This window comes from Juglans regia, chromosome 6 (assembly GCF_001411555.2).
Source record: "Juglans regia cultivar Chandler chromosome 6, Walnut 2.0, whole genome shotgun sequence".
NCBI classification, from domain to species: Eukaryota; Viridiplantae; Streptophyta; class Magnoliopsida; order Fagales; family Juglandaceae; genus Juglans; species Juglans regia.
The window spans coordinates 6,023,493-6,040,983 of NC_049906.1; the positions used below are offsets into that span (position 1 = coordinate 6,023,493).

Genomic DNA, 17,491 nt, shown 5'->3' on the forward strand with positions numbered 1-17,491 from the left:
TAGACGTAGCAGTGATTTTGCACATCCCTAAATATGGCAAACTTTTTCTGTCGTTCTGTTATGTAACACATCAATGGAAGACTCAAGACACATGGCTTAAACTCCAAAAAGACTAACCAATGATACAATTGGAGTCACATTTGAACCTTATAAACAACATGAACTTCTAATTCCCAAACAATGTAGGATCTCATACGCCACCTACTCTTATTTTTATCATATGTGGTATCACAATCTCCTTCCATAAAATTTCTGACGTCCACTTTGGGTCAGTTTGTTGTAAGTGACAAGACTCAAGTCCCAAATTTCAATACTATTTTAACGCCCTAATAGAAGGCACAAATTACAAGGTCTATACTCTAAAAAGACTAGTCAATGATACAATTGAAACCGTATTGGAACAATATAAAGAACAAGAATTTCGCATTCTCAAACAATATGAGATTTTATACACAACCTATCCCCACTTATCATATTGGGTATCATAATCTCGTCCTATATGCCACTTACCCTCACTTATTATATTGGGTATCATAATCTGTCTCGTTAAATTCTCAACGTTCTCGTCAGGCTAATCTATCATAAGTGGCACAGTTCAAGTCTCACATTTCTTGTTGAGATAGGCTCCGATATCGTTTGTAATGCCCCAATGGAAGGCCTAAGTCACATTGTCTATATTCCAAAAAAATTAGTCAATAATACAATTGAAACTTCATTAGAATATTGTAAACAGCAAAAATTTCTCATTTTCAAATAATATGAAATTTCATACACCACGTATCCCTATTATTATCATATTGGATATCGGAGTATATTCCAACAAAAAAAAAAAAAAATGTGACTTTTTCTAATCTTCAAACGACGATTTGTACTCAAGACTTGTCGGTCGTCGACATCTTATATTTAGTAGACCATTGCCTCTCTTCCAAAGCAAACACTGTACCAAATAATACTTGGAAAACTAGCAAAGTGGGCAAAAACTAGTCACCTTCGATGGGGAACAGTTTGAACCAGGAAGATGATCATGAAGATCTGAACCATTCGCTCATACGGCCACAATCGTCCATACAAGATGAAGCAGATCAAGATCATCTAGAAGCTAATAAAGACCTTTCCTCAAGGTTCTGGATTGAATCAAAGAAGCTATGGCATATTGCTGGCCCCGCCATCTTCAGCCGCATCGTAACCTTCTCCATGAACGTCATCACTCTAGCCTTCGGTGGCCATCTCGGCGACGCTGAGCTCGCTGCCATTTCCATATCCCTCACTCTCATCTGCGGCTTCAATCTTGGCTTCATGGTATTGATTCAGCTCTATGTTCTATGACTTGCTAGCTAGTCTCTCTGCTGTCTGGAATGAATTTATTCTGAGAGTTTGAAATTCAGTTAGGGATGGCGAGCGCCTTGGAGACACTGTGTGGGCAGGCCTTTGGGGCGAAGAGTTACCGCATGTTGGGCATATACTTGCAAAGGTCATGGGTTGTGCTCTTCCTCTGTGGTATTTTGCTCCTCCCCATTAACATTTTTGCTGGTCCGATTATGAAGCTCATAGGACTCTCCGACGAAGTGGCGGAGCTGGGGGAGGTGGTGGCCTTGTGCCTAATACCGCTGCAGATCGGATTTACGTTTCTGTTCCCAGTGCAACGGTTCTTGCAGTCGCAACTTAAGACCTTTGTGATTGCGTGGGTTTCTTTTGCTGCTTTGCTGGTTAATTTGCTTGCTACTTGGCTCTTCCTTTATGTGTTGGATTTTGGGCTTGTTGGTATTATTGTTGCTTTGGATATCTCTTGGTGGGTTTTGGTTTTGGGGTTGTGTGGCTATGCTATGTGTGGTGGATGTCCTGAAACTTGGACTGGATTTTCTGCCCAAGCCTTTACGGGACTTTGGGAATTCATCAAGCTCTCTGCTGCTTCAGGAGTCATGCTCTGGTAGTTTTCTCTGAAGCTTTCTCGATTGCTATTCTTACTGTTAAATTCCATGTAGTAAGATGAAGATGAGATTTTTGTCCTCAAAGACTTTGAAAATCCATGTTCTCCTTCTTCCTGATCAATATCGGATTGCATTCATCTTTCTTTTGCTGGTAATGAAAACAGCTTGGAGAGTTGGTACTACACAATACTGATGTTAATGACTGGCTCCATGGAGAATTCCACAATTGCCGTGGATGCGTTGTCAGTCTGGTATGGAAACCTAACCCCTGTTTCGTGTCGCGGTTGGTTAAAGATTCGGTTATATCCTTCTCTTTGAATAAGATGATCATGATTTTATATATGGAAATAATATTTTACTAAGATTTGTACTGCTTTGTTCTTATAATAAATCTGGACCTTCTGCAGCTTGAACATCAATGGGTTGGAGCTCATGATCCATATCGCTTTCTTTGCTGGTGCAGGGTACCTTTTCTGACCCCTTTCTCACTTTTGGTTCTTCCTTAATTTTAGAGCTAGACTGCGCATATAATAATATATGTATATGTTCAGATAATTACACCTATCTAACTCGCTGGCATGGTCTATAAATACCCGATTTTATGTTCAGACAAAAACTATACGTCAAGACTTGATATTAGTTAATTACTTACTATATATAATATAGACAACCTTTGAACAGAAAAAACATTGAAAATAAGAGGAAAGGACAGAAAGATGAGTGAAACAAGCTAACACCCGAAATTTTCTGAAATATATTGTTGAAATTGCCAAACGTACTTCACATGCGGAAGTACTCTTGATTCGCCAAAGTTGATGTGGACTTGGTCAACTTATGGTATTTTAACTAGATGTCAAGTCGGACAACGTAAGCATCCATAGTAATTGATAAGTAAGAACAACTTTTAATCGCGATACATGCATGGATGATCATTGCTAAAGTGCAAAACCGCACAGCCTAGAAGAGAAGAAAGATTCATTCTCAGAACGTATTGAAATGGGTTGGACCTAGATCAATATTTTTTAGAGTCCTTGCAATGGTCCGGTGCGACTATACGGTGTCGGTGCGTAGATCCATAATGATGAATACTATTTAAATTTAGAGGAAATATGAAGAGATGAACATATAGATTTAAGTGATTTGGCACTAGGCCTACATCCATGAGGGTTTGGGGAGAAGAGATTATATTATAATAAGCTTGTTTACAATCTCTCATAACTTTTCATTTCTCACTGTACAATTGGAGCTACAGAACTACTTGCTAGAGAATACGTTCTTTCCTAACACCTCCATGCCCCCTAGTCCCTTCTTGTCTCATTTCTCTCTCTCTTTCTTTGTCTTCTAGTGATGACCCCTTGATGAGTTGGGTCTTAAAAACCCTTTTGCGGCCTAGGGTATTTTACTCCTTCACAGTTGCCCCCAATTCTTAAGGGCAGCTTGTGACCTTGAGAGTCTTTTGAAGGTAAAATATGTATTCGAACTGATCCGCCTCCTTCCGTAGAGAAATAAATTCTAGTTGCTGGCCCTGGTCGCTTGTTCTTCTTGCATTAAGCAGTAAAGATTTCTGAGCGCGGGATTAGGCTGGAGATGGGCTCAACTGCGTAAGTTGCGTACACGTCTTGGCGAGATAAGCAGGAGGTAGGCTCGACCGCTTGAAATGCATAGGTTGTGAGCATGTTGCTCAGCAAGGTAAGCGGGAGGTAGGCTCGACTGCATCATATGCATATGAAAGTTGGTCAGGCAGTCAAACGACTTGCCCGCCTATGCGAACGCCTGGGAGGCCGGGCAATCCCTAACCTTTCTCGCCTGTTGACTTTTATAAAGAATGGTAGAAGGTCGAGCAGCTAGTAAGACTGAACTCGCCCTAAGTCTTGTCAAAAGGCATACATTCTTTTGACGTCATTATTTTTTATGACGTCGGTGAATTTTCCTTTTCCAATGTGAATTCCAATTAGTGTTAGAGTATGTTTGTTGTAACCTGTGCGAAGTAGTCAGGGAGCCCGTCGACCCTGTAGGTTCACTTCAGGCAGTTGTTGAGCTCGGAGGCACGTTAACTCACGAAGGCTCGTTCTCAAATGTAACTCGCTGGCAATGGTTATGGCACAAGCGTGAACACCTGGCGTCTGCTGGTGGAGCTGCTGTCTCAAAAGTAACGTCGGGCAATCGAAAGACTAGACCTGCACTTCGCTGTGATGCAGGTTGGGCCGCCTTAGGGCTGGATCCACCTGTTGACCCCCACAAGAAGGTAAGCAGAAGATGTCTGACCGCGCTATACTGTCTTGAAAGTAATGTCAAGCCATCAAAAGACTAAACCTGCACTTCGTGGTGAGGCAAACCGTGCCGCCTTAAGGCTAGACTCGCCTATTGACCTCCACAGGAAAGTAAGTAGAAGATGCTGCAAAAGTCAAACCTGTTATCACAAATATTTTGCAATCACAAGTGCGAAATTCACAAGCTTGAGTTGTCTTTCTAGGGTATGGTAAAGGTCTAGGGTGCTATCCGTTTGGCATTATGTTGTTGGAGATGGCGCTCCAATGCTGGAGATTTCGTTAGTGTAAATTTCGTTAATGGAAATTCCGTTAGTGGAGATTCTGTTGCGGAAGATTTCGTTGATGGAGATTATGTTGATAGAGATTCCGTTGGTGGAGATTCCGTTGATGGAGATTCTATCTTCCAGTGGTCAAGGGCCGACCTGCACTCCACCGCGAGAGAAATAAGGCAACCTTTTAGGCCTACATTTCTCTTTTTACCTCTTAATGACGCAAGTTGCTGATGGCAATTTTGTTGATATAGATTTCGTTGATAGAGATTCTGTCTTCGGTGGCCAAGGGCCGACCTACACTCCTCCACGATAAAAGTAAGACAACCTTTTAGGACAACCTTTTTCTTTATGACCGCGGGGAGGTAAGTTGCTGATGTAGATTTCGTTGATGGAGATTCTGTCTTCTGGTGGCCAAGGACCGACCTCCACTCCTCCACGAGAAGGATAAGGCAACCTTTTCCTTTTTGCCTCACAGGGAGGTAAGTTGTTGTTGGCGATTTCGTTGATGTAGATTTCGTTGATGGAAGTTTTGTCTTTGGGTGGCCAAGGGCCAACCCGCACTTCTCCACGAGAGGGATAAGGCAACATTTTAGGCCTACATTTCCCTTTTTACCTCGCGGGGAGATAAGTTGTTACAGGGATCAATCATGATTGTGAAAACAAAATACATGTAAGTTTTGAATGAGACAAACCAAAATATTTTGCCACCATGACTTTTTTTTTTTGGCTGTCATCTGTCTGCAGCTTGACTGAAGTTGGCCGCTGCTGTTTTGTCGTTTCTTCTCTTCCTAGCTCTTCATTTTTGTTTCCACTTCCATTTTTTTCCCATTTCCTCTCTTTGTTTTTGCTTTCTTTTCTGGGTAGGTGTCCTTCTATTTCCTTCTCTTCTGTAGTTCCAAACTAAATTCAAGTAGGCCTAGGGTGCTCAACCATGGTCGTGGTGCACATGGTCGTGGAAAGGAGGTCGCTGAGCTCTACCTGTTGTGCATAACCATGGGCGAGGAGGCCGTGGAATGCTTTGGCCACAATGCATAGCCGACAAGTGGAGGCCGTGGAGACCTACCCTTTGCACATGACCATGGGCGAGGAGGCCGCGAAGTGCTTGGCCGCAGTGCATGGCCAACGAGTCGAAGATGTGGAGCTATGCCCGCTGTGCATGACCATGGAATCCAATGCATGCCTGATGCACTGGTGTGAGGCTTCAAGTTGCTGCTTGCCACCGTGTGACAAGGGGCGAACGCAGCGTTCAGACGAGGACAAAAAATGTCGTCAATCCACATTATGGCTGTCAGAACCCCAGTCGTTCCACGGTACATCTAGGTTAAGGTAATCTTAGCCACAGGCAGTCCCACGCTCGTGGTCTTGCGACGGTTTCCATTAGGGGGCAGTGGTCATGGACCTTCTCCAAGGCGATAGACTGTGCTGGCGGGTCTCTTGATGACCGTCGGCGCAGCCCTCAGACTTCAACACAGTGGGGCCATGGCCCATCAAGGGGTATGCTTCTGTTCGCGGCTCAGACACAGGGTATTGCCCATGGGTGGGGGCCATTGGCGCAGGACAGAAACCGTCGGCAATCCACGTGATGGTCGCCGGTGGGTCAACGGGCCCCGCAGAGAGGTGGCACAAAGTTTCCTTGGTGCATGGTGAAGTGCACCCCGTGTGCACTGTGCATGCCATGCACAATTTGAACGTGCATGGGCATTGTGCACTTAAGTACACAGTGCTTGGCTTCTGTGTACCTGTGTATGCTACTAGTGTTTTTCAAATGTACTGTGTACTTAAAGTACATGAAGCAATGTTCTGTTTTCCTTTCCTTCAACTAGATCATATTATGCAACATTTTGATCATAAGCACCCACTCTCTTGAAAGAATAGTGATTGTAAAAATTACTAATATCTATACTCAAAACACATAGCTTGGAAATATGAGGAATCTAAGAAACCCATTGTCCCAATATAAAGTGCAACTTTCCAATGGATGATCAATGTTAGCTAGATGATCATTTGGATAATATAGGGTGGTTGAGATTTGTTACAAATTTCTTATGCCAAAAATTGAAATTTCCATCTTATAAGTACTCCCATGATATCTTGAGAATATGTCCAAGAATATTTTTTCACAATTATTGAACATGAATACTCTCGTAATATATTTGAAAATACTCTCATAATATAATCTCTTTTGTTATATTTTGAATCATTTTTAATTTTGGTTTGGCTTATATATTTGGATTAATCTGGAATAGGATATAATTATATGATATTATTATATACGGAGAGATATTACAAATAAGAAAATATATGAGGTTAGTGAAGGAAAAAAATGAGGATATAGCAATTTCATCTTTAGATAGAGGAAATATTTAAAAGAAAAAAGCTAAACTCAGTCACCTAGCATAAGGACAAGGGAAACGCAGCCGATGTGGCAAAATGAAAACGCACAATTTAGTGAAAAAATGGAAACACATTGTTTGACCCCAAACATTCCCAGTTTCATCTTCCCTCCCTCTCTTAGTTTCTTCCCACTGAAGCCTCCCTTGAGTCCTCCCTCCATCAAAGCCTCCCTCCTTCCCTCCCTTCCTCATAGTATTTACAATAACAACCCACAAGCAAAAGTTGCAAGATTTCTGAGTCTTACAAAAAATGGAAGCTATCGAAGTTTAGCAACGGCAAGTTTCATGGAACCCTTTTTTGCTAATTTTGGTTTCAGGATTTTCTCAGAATGTGGATTTGACTATACTACATTTTTTTTTTTCTGATAGTCTCTAATTTTTAAAGAAGTTTCACAACTTTCTTCCCGATATTCCAACGTGCATCATCTCTCTCTCTACCTAAATTTTAAAGAAGACTTTTTTAGACTTGGGTCAACTTTCCAATGTTTGCAGTTGTGTATTATAAAATTATGAGGAAGGCTAAGGAAGAGGTCAAGAGCAACATGAAGCAATCTCTAATGGCATACTCTAGCCCCCTTCCATCCCCACCGACAAACACAAAAAACCCACCTCATCTCTCCTCAGTTTTCCAAGTTTGTTCAACCAAAATTGTTATCTCAAACTGAGGTTGTTATGAGCAACTTTCATAGTCGATAGCAAGCCATTCTCTGGTCTATTAGAAACTTTTTTTCATCCAAAACAAGCACTCTCAAAAGAAAAAAAAAAAAACTAAACGCACGAAGATGAAGACCAGAACCCACGAAGACAAGACCCACAAAGATTACCAAAATGCTCTCTTGAAGATGAAGACGAGACCCACGAAGATCACCCCTCCCTTCGAAGACGAAGAGCTCATGCACTGTTTTCGTCTCTTTCCTTTTTTTTTTCTTTTACGTTAATTCTATCTTCAAATGCTCTTTCTATTTTCGTCTATTTTTTGGTATTTTTTTTTATGTGGCAGGCTGATGTTCCAAGCGACTCCCCCATAGTTACACCTCCCGACTGTACATAGAAAAACTGTATTTAAAATGAATAAAAAAATATTAAAAAATATTTAATTGATATAGACAAAAAATAGATAAGCTGATATATGATATATTGTAAATGCGAGTATCTAAAATAGAAAAAGTTTGGTAATGTATTTCAAGAATAAGATTATAAAGAAACCATTAAGAGTGCTCTTAAAATGCTGATCCTCTTGATCAAGTGATCTCTAACATTTGATTATAAAATTCTAGAATAAGATTATAAGCCGGTTTCATAATGAGCGCCCATGTTGGATCAAGATTTGGTAATATAAGCATTTTTTAAATTTGTACGGCTAGAATTTTTGAAAAATACTATTAGTTATTCTTGTAGCTACCATTCTTTGACGGATAAGTGAAAACAACAAATAGTTTTTTAATCATTATGATACTAATTAGAGCATGATCAAATGATAGTAATTAATAGGATGATGAATAGTATTATCCTTTCTATATTTTCTAATATTAAGATTCTTATAACTTTTGTACCTATAATTTTTTTTAAATATTATTCATGATATCTTCATTTGTGGTGTTAGATGATTGAGAGATAAGTGATAATAACAAATAGTTTTACAATCATTTGATGTTACATTAGAGGATGATGAAAGAATTTTAATTAAAATGAGAGAATAATAGTTGGATCGAATGATCTTTTTTTTTTTTTTTTTGTCATGAAACTCAGTAAGGGTGGCCAATGAATTGGGAGCCGGCAATGCCAAAGCTGCGAAATTTGCAGCAATAGTGTCTGTGTCCTATTCAGCTGTGATTGGACTCTTCTTCTGCATACTAATCCTAATAGTCCACGACAAGATTGCATACATATTCACGTCCAGCGCTGATGTTGTCCAAGAAGTTGATAAGATGTCATACTTGTTAGGGATTACAATTCTACTCAACAGTGTTCAACCAGTTTTATCAGGCAAGTTTATGCTAATATAGCTCATCAATCTCTCTAACTATATTTTAGTGCATTTGATGAAATATTGCCTATGTTTGTTCCACTAAAAGAGTTGTGATCAATCATCTTCTTCACTACATATATATATATATATGACGACAGGGGTGGCTGTTGGGTCGGGAAGGCAAGCAACAGTAGCATATATAAATCTTGGTTGCTACTACATTATTGGGCTTCCTGTTGGAATTCTAATGGGATGGGTGTTCGATTTGGGCGTCATGGTATGTGTGCTTAGTATCCATTCATGCCAGCTTTACTATTTTATCTAGGAGTTTCCGAGCGATCTTCCCGGCCTTGTCGGAGGCCGATCGCTACTTTGTTACAGAGGCCGCCAACATTTTTAATAGAGTAATATTATTATTCATTATTGGTTCCATCAGTACTACTACTCTTCAAACATTAGCAGCTCCCATTCAATCTAAGCATATTGTTAGGCTTTTAATTCAGAATTTGACCAACTAAGCATATATGTAGACACAAAGTAAAAGGTGTTGTATTTATATCATTCTCCGTAATGGATATGATTATTTGAGTAGATGATCATGATCAAGCTTTTTGGGAATACTTAATATGGAAGTTGGTGGCTGTGACAGGGCATTTGGGGTGGCATGGTCTTCGGTGGGACGGCCGTTCAGACTTTGGTATTGACCATCATGACAATACGAAGCAATTGGGTGACACAGGTATATAAATATGTCTAGATCACATATATTAATTCTCTAGATCATATAAATTGTATGATTCTTTTACATATTAATTCATGATCATATAAAACTCTTAAATATATATGCTCTGCTGGATTTGTAGGCTGAGGAGGCCAGCAAGCGTGTAAGTAAGTGGTCAAGTCCTAAACCAGAAGATCAATCAGAAGTACTCGAACATTAATAGAATTCATGTTCATGGATCTTAATTGCCACCGATACTACCCAATTTGAGGGGTTTTTTTTTTCCCCTCTTCATATCATGTATTGTCGCTCTTCTCTGCTTTTGTGCGTTTGCGTTTTAAGCTTCAATAATATTATATATATACACACACACACATAAAAAAAAGTGTATATATAATACATATATATATATATATATATTTACATGAATTAGTGCGGTGCCCTTTTTACGAGATACGTAAAAAAATTTTGCGAGACCCTTGAATTTGATATCAGTTAATGCCATAAAATTAGGAGATTTTCACGTATCAAAGATGCTAATATTATGTTGAAAATTCATCTTCCATGCATGGCATGCTTACTCTTAGAAAAATTACTTTGACATGAGGACTTTTGGACTTTGGTAGCAAATCGATTTTGGAAAATAATATTCATTATTATTTTAATTAGCACACTATAATTCTTTTTGTTATAATGATAAATAAAAAATAACATAGTCTTTCAATTATTTATTATCACGTCATGAAATGATCGATAACATGATGATGATTAAAATAATAATAATTAATACATCTCATTATTTTTATACCAAGACACATTTAGTACTATGGATTATAATTTGCTAATAGCTTCTTTTACTTACCATACCAGAGAGACATTCAGAGAAATCATTTGGTTTAGAGGAAGTAAATAAAGTCAGCTAAAAAACCTATGAAGATGTACATCTTAGTCACGAATCATTGATTGATCTGTAACTAAGCAACCCTGACCATCAATAATCTGGGTGAGGGTATCTGTTTTCCTTTTCTGATTGGCATACATATGATAATGCTTCGTGCTTCTATCAACATGCTGCAACCACTTCTGTTTTCCTCTCTATTTCCACTTTATTTCTTCTTCTTTTAGGATTGTATCCACTTCCCCTTAATGTAACAGTTCGATAGCACTAGCCTAATCTCCATTTTCCAACTCTTGTAGAGTTGCAAGTCTCTGGAATTTTTCCTTAATGGCTATATGTTCCTTATTCAAAATATGAGCTTTCCAATTCTTGAGACCCTCTTTGCAATTCTGTAACTTGGTTTTATTCACTGACATCCCACCCTCTCTACTGTATTGCTTACCCTATGCTTCTTCAATAGTCTTTGCACAGTCCTCCGTTAAAGCCCTGGCAGCTTCATATCGAGAAACTTTGCTTCTCCTTCTATTGCTTTTGTTCCTACATGATGAAGAGATATAAAGAGGGCAGTGATCATATTTTTGGCAACCAGCATAGTCATCACCAGCGCATCGTCGTGGGGGTACAAGAACCCTTCCTTGTCAACCTTCACAAATGAGATAACCGGGGTTGGTTCACTCCTTCGATGTTTGGCAGGATGGTACTCAACCGAGTACACCTTGTGTGGTACCAGGCCTACCTGGCATGTGCTTTTCTACTTGAGGAGGGACTGCCCTTGCTTGCGAATCCTCCCATTATGGTTCAAATTTCTCCAAGTGGAGGTCCCCTCATGGCGGCGAACGGGGGCAATCTTGCTACGACCCTTACGCTGGTGGTCATCTCCGGGAGCTATCTTCCCACCTGTGCCAATCGACTCAATCTACGCTCCTTTCCCTCAACCTTCCCCTTCTTTCCTACTTTAGTCTCTGGGCCAGGGGATAACGTGGCCTTGTCCGCTCCGCATGCTCCGATGATGGGAGAAGCAATCATCGGTGTTATGCAAGGTGGTCCTGTGGTATGTGCAGTAGCGACTTGCGATACCTTGATCATCATCTTTGCCGGCAGTGGAGGTGTGAGCCTCGTGGGTGGTGAATGTAGGTCAGTAGAACCAAGTTTTTGGTCCTTTTTTCGAAGCTCCCTCTCTCCTTTTGTCTTGAGAACTCTTCTCTGACTACTTGTGGGCCCTAACCCTAGAAGGGGCCCTCGCCTTCCTCTCCGCTCGCTCTAACTCCTTTCTTGGCTCTGTCATGGCCTGAAGAGTTTCCTTAGCATTGATAAAGTTGTCCACCAGGTCCAACTCCCGCAGTATCACGATAGTCCTCCTTGCCAACTTGGCCATAAACTAGGATCATGGCCAGACCCTTCCTAGAAGCGCCGCCAAGGTTAGTTTCTCATCCTGGTCGTCAGTGGTCATGCTCTCCTTGTTGAACCAAGTCAGATAGGATTTTAGGCTTTCCTCCTCTCCCTGCTTGATGGTGAGGAGGTACACTGCTGGGTGTCGCCTTCTCAAACTTGACATGAACTGGATCAAAAAAAGTCTAGCTAGCTTGTCGAAACTGTCTACAGATTTGGGGGCCAGAGACCCGAACCATACTCGTGCTGGCCCGTTTAGGGTTAGCGAGAATGCTCTGCATGTCACCTCGCTCAGGAAGCCATGCAACGTCATGTAAGCCTTGAAAGTTTCCAGGTGCTCAAGGGGGTCCTTTCCTCCGTTGTACATATTCATGGCTAGGACCCTAAACTTGGGTGGTAAGGGCACGGCCATCACTTTCTCCATGTAAGGTAGACCAGTGCTCATGAGCAGTTGGTCCACCGATGACGACGTACCCACATTCCTTGTAATCTCCTCGTATTTTCCTTTAAGATTGCGGATCTCGTCTTGCATGTTTTTTCTCTCATCCTCCCTATTTGCGCTAGCCTGTGTGTTCTGAGACCCCATGTGCTCGCTATCGTTGGGCTCCGCTTCCTCATCTTGCACCCATCGAGGTTTTCTAAGTTCCTCATTTTCCTTGTGAAGTGTTTGCACCTCATCGGTCAGCTTCATCACCCACTACTCCATGGTTTTCAGCCTTCCTTCTATAGCTTCATCTATATCTCTTCTGAGCTGTCCGGAACGAGTTGTCGTAGGCATAAAAAGTACACGTAAGATCTATAATGATCCTAAAGACGGTGCCATTGTTAATATCGAGTTTCGCACACCTTTGGGTCAGGTTCTAGCAACTCATGTCTTCAAAACTTGGGCTTTCAAGAATAGAGAGGAAGACAACTGGGAAAGGACGGCCTTGGAGCCAGGGAGTCTCCGATACCAAAGTCAATAAATTCTTTTGGAAGTTTGTAAATAATTAAGAAAGTCTAGGGATCAGAGAAAATTTCTCATACCTAGGACTTACTATTTATACCACAAGTCTGGGAGGACAGATCGTGTCTGCCCCTATAGAGTCTGTGTCCTTCATACTGTTCCTTTTGTCATTAATGTGGTGTATAGGTCAAGTAGTGGTGCCATTAATGCGGCGTAGTTCTCCGATTTGCCTCACCTCACTGGCGTCCTTGATGGTCTGTTGATGCCTCCCTTGTCAGAGGATCGAGGGTCCCCTGTACTTTTCGCCCATTTTGCGAACAAGCACTCAAGAGTTAGACGCTATTCGAGGGGTTTCCAAGTTGGCGAGTCCTATCCCCTACAGCACGTTCATTTATGCAGGTAGCATTCAGAGGAGCCTACTTGTGGGCCGGGTCGAAGATTCTACTTGCTCTGGGTTGGGCCTTTAGTTCGTGTCTCCTTAGTTACCATTCTCAGGCCCATTGGGACAGGGGGGGGGGGGAAATCCCCTTACAATTAATGCTAATGTTCAGGTGAAGACCTTGGGAGGAATGAAGGACTTGGAAACTTTCTTTATTATAGCATCAAGTCTTTGGTTCATAAGGAATAAGAAAATTCATGAAGATGAGCTTCTAGATTCAAGAAAGGTGATTGAACATTCTTTGACATTGCACAAATTGTATGGAAAGGTGAAGCTAGAGCCTAAACAAGATATATTTTAGAAAGAAAGATAATTTTCCTTGTATTTGATATCAGTATAAATAGATACAAGTATGGCTGTACAATATAATGGAAAGGCAAGATTTGAGGAATTACAAATCAGTACATCGGTTACAAGAGAGCTGTAATGCATTAATCACGTTGGAGACAGCAGCAGGAAATCATGCAATTGGAGGTGGCAATCTTTTCAAATTTGATTTTTGTCCATTATCACTTATACACCCCCGCAAGATGGACGTGCCGTCAAGGACGCCAATCTTGGACCTGAGTAAATGAAATCGAGCTTTGGGAAGTGCTTTAGTGAGGAGATCAGCAAATTGATCATGAGTAGAAACATGACGAACATCAAGCAGGCCTTTGTTGACATAATCTCGGACGAAATGAAGATCAATGGCAATGTGCTTCATTCTAGAGTGCATTACGGGATTAAGACTCAGTTGTGTAGCCCCGATATTGTCACATAATAGGAGTGGAGATTTGGAGAGTGGAAAATGAAGCTCGGACAGCAAGGATGTAAGCCAAGCAACTTCTGAAGTGGTGGCAGCAAGTGCACGATACTCAGCTTCGGTGGACGAACGAGCAATGGCTCGTTGCTTGCGAGTGCTCCATGAAATTAAATTGTCGCCCAGAAAAATAAGATAGGCAGTGGTGCTTGACCGGTCATCAAAATTTCCTGCCCAATCGGCGTCGGAGTAGGTGTGCAGTGTTGACGCATTGTTGCGAGTGAGATAAAGCCCATGATGGATGGTGTGTTTGAGATAGCGGAGGATGCGTTTGGCTGCAGTCCAGTGAGTAGCAGTTGGTTGGTGCATGAACTGAGCAAGTTTGTTGACTGAGAAGGCAATGTCCGGGCGAGTGAAGGAGAGATATTGCAGTGCACCAATGACTTGTCTGTATTCAGTAGCATCAGTAAGAGAGGAGCCATCTTCGAGCTTGAGAGTGATACTTGTACTCTGAGGAGTTTGAACATATTTTGCACCATCCATTTTCACCCGATCAAGGAGGCCACGGATATATTGATGCTGGCTGAGAAACATTCTAGCAGAGGTGGGAATAATTTCAATACCAAGAAAAAAATGCACAAGGCCCAAGTCCTTAAGGGAGAATCGGTTGCTGAGCTTGTGAATGATCTCATGAACAAGTGAGGTGCTGCTGCCAGTAATAAGGAGATCATCAACGTATACAAGGAAGTACATAGTGTGGCCACCTGCATGATAAATAAATAACGAAGAGTCTGATTTGGACTGACTGAAGTGCAAATCAAGGAGAGCACCTTTGAGCTCATTTTACCACGCACGAGGAGCTTGTTTTAAGCCATAGATGGATTTTCTTAATTTGCAGACATAATTTGGAAAATTGTTATCAACAAATCCACGTGGTTGTGCCATAAAGACATCTTCCTCAAGGGTGCCATGGAGGAATGCGTTGTTGACGTCAAGTTGGCGAATGGGCCAGCGATGCATAAGAGCAATGGAGAGGACAGTCCGAATAGTGGTAGGCTTCACGACTGGACTAAAGGTTGCCGTATAATCAAGACCAGGCCGTTGATGAAAGCCTTTGGCAACAAGGTGAGCTTTGTATCGGTCGATGCTACCGTCGGGCTTCCTTTTTATTCTAAAAATCCATTTACACCCAATGGGATTTTGAGAAGCTTGTGGAGGAACTAAGTCCCATGTACCATGCTTAACCAAGGCTGTGAATTCTTGGGGCATGGCTTGGCGCCATTGAAGATGTTTTAGTGCTTGACTGACACAAGTTGGTTCAAGAGAGTTGGGAAGGGGATGTTTGGTGACAAGGTACATGTGTTTAGGCTTGTGGATGTGATTCATAGATCTAGTGGTCATCCTATGAGAGGTAGGTGGTGCGGGTGCAGCAAGAGAAGAGGAGAGAGTAGTGCTGTCAGAGGGAAAAGAGAGTATACCTGGTGATGACGATGGTGGATCCGGTGGTGCAGGAGGGTGAAGTACTTCAGGCAACGTGAGAGATGGAGGCACCTGAGTCACTGGCGGGACTTGTGGGATAGAACCAAAGGATTCCACAGCAGCATGTGATTGTTGATTATGGTCAGAGGCAAGAGGAAGTTGACTAGCAACAGAGTTGGTGGAGATAGGAAAGGTGTGTTCGTCGAATACAACATGGCATGAAAGATAGAGGCGGTGGGTCTTGATATCAAGGCATTTGTAAGCACTTTGAGTAAGAGAGTAACCGAGAAAAATGCAAGGAGTGGATTTAGGATCAAGTTTGCTATTGTTATATGGTTTGAGCCATGGATAGCAAAGACAACCAAATGTGCGGAGCTTGAGATAATTTGGTGAACGAAGAGTGAGAGCTTCAAAAGGAGTTTTACCATGTAAGAGAGGAGTGGGCATTCGGTTAATAAGATAACAGGCTGCCTCAAATGCGAAAGACCAGTAGGACAAAGGAAGTTTAGAGTGATGGAGAAGAGTAAGCCCAGTTTCGACGAGATGACGATGGCGACGTTTAGAAACACCATTGTGTTGAGGCGTGTGAGGAGGGGTTGTAAGGCTGGTAATGCCATGTTTAGCGAGGAAGGGACGGAGTTTGAGGTACTCACCACCATTGTCAGTATAGAGATGTTTTATGGTAGTGGCAAACTGATTTGTGATGTAATTGTGAAGATTAATAAAGACACTTTCAACTTCAGATTTTTGTTTGAGAGGATAGAACCAAGTGAATTTTGTAAAATGATCAATGAAAATAACATAAAACCGATAACCATTGATGGATGTAATTGAAGATGGACCCCAGACATCTGAATAAATTAATTCAAATGGCTGAGAACTAGTCATAGACGAAATGGAGAAAGGTTGCTTGTGACTTTTATTACATTGACATGAAACACACAGACTTTTATTTGTAAAGGAGGATTTTTCTAGAGGCAAATCAAATGATCGAATTATTTGGGTGACAATTTTGGTGGAAGGGTGACCAAGCCGTGAATGCCAACCATCAAGTGAAGTGCGGACTCCAACAAATGCCACTGGTGGTTTGCGCAAGATATGAGCAGACTGAGGCATGTAGTAGATGCCATCTTCACATTTGCCTTGAAGTAGATGCACCCCCGTGCTCAGATCCTTCACAGAGAAAGAGAAGGGTTTAAATTCTACAGAGCAATTGTTAGAGGAGGTAAATTTATGAACAGAAATAAGGTTGCGATGAATAGAAGGAACACAAAGAAGATCTGTAAGTGCAAAGGTTTTGGAAGGGGTGGAGAGATTGGTGGAACCAACGTGTGTGACATTCAAACCTGTACCATCCCCAATGACAACCTCGTCAGGTCCTTCATATTCAGAATGCATGGTCATGTTTTGAAGTTCAGAGGTGATATTGTGAGATGCCCCAGAGTCAAGCATCCAACGGTTTGTGGCATGTTGAGGCATGATAGTGCAGTTAGCCTGTGCTAATACACGACGAAGCTTGCGACACTCAGTCACAGTGTGGCCATTGAAGCCACAAAAATGACACGTTTTTCCTTGTTGGCGACCTCTTTGAGCAGAGTCAACAGAGGAGTTGTCGGTGGGCTTGGACTGAAAGGAGCCACCTGAATTGCCAGACCGAGAATAGGATTGCTTCTTGTCATTCTTTTGGGAGGAACGATTGTTGTACCTGCGTTGAGAGGTATTAGCTGTAATAACAGGAGGATTGGAAGTAAGTTCCAGGCGCTTCAAGTAGCGCTCATGACCAAGGAGCAGGTCATGGAGTTCTTCAAATGTGAGAGAGGTGTCACGAGTGCGAATTGGAGCAATAATCTCGCAGTATTCTAAGCCAAGACCATTGAGAATGTATAGCGTTAGATCGTCGTTTGTCACAGGGGCATCAATGAGTGCTAACTCATCTGCTATGTGCTTCACAGAATGAAGAAATTCTGTGACAGACCGAGACCCTCGCTGAAGAAGAGTGAGGTCCTCCTTGAGTTGCATAACACGAGTAAGGGATCGACTAGTAT

The 17,491-nt window shown here is 41.7% G+C and overlaps 1 protein-coding gene across 1 annotated transcript; it reads left to right on the forward strand.

Annotated features, from left to right (window-relative positions):
• The first annotated feature begins 993 nt into the window (after window positions 1–993).
• Window positions 994–9,792, forward strand: LOC108980025 (protein DETOXIFICATION 27-like). Its single transcript, XM_035690611.1, has 9 exons — window positions 994–1,299; window positions 1,386–1,927; window positions 2,093–2,179; window positions 2,336–2,392; window positions 4,606–4,607; window positions 8,613–8,849; window positions 8,991–9,109; window positions 9,482–9,571; window positions 9,696–9,792. The coding sequence occupies exons 1-9, from the start codon at window positions 994–996 to the stop codon at window positions 9,771–9,773; spliced, it is 1,518 nt and encodes a 505-aa protein (XP_035546504.1). The 3' UTR covers window positions 9,774–9,792.
• The last annotated feature ends 7,699 nt before the right edge of the window (window positions 9,793–17,491 follow it).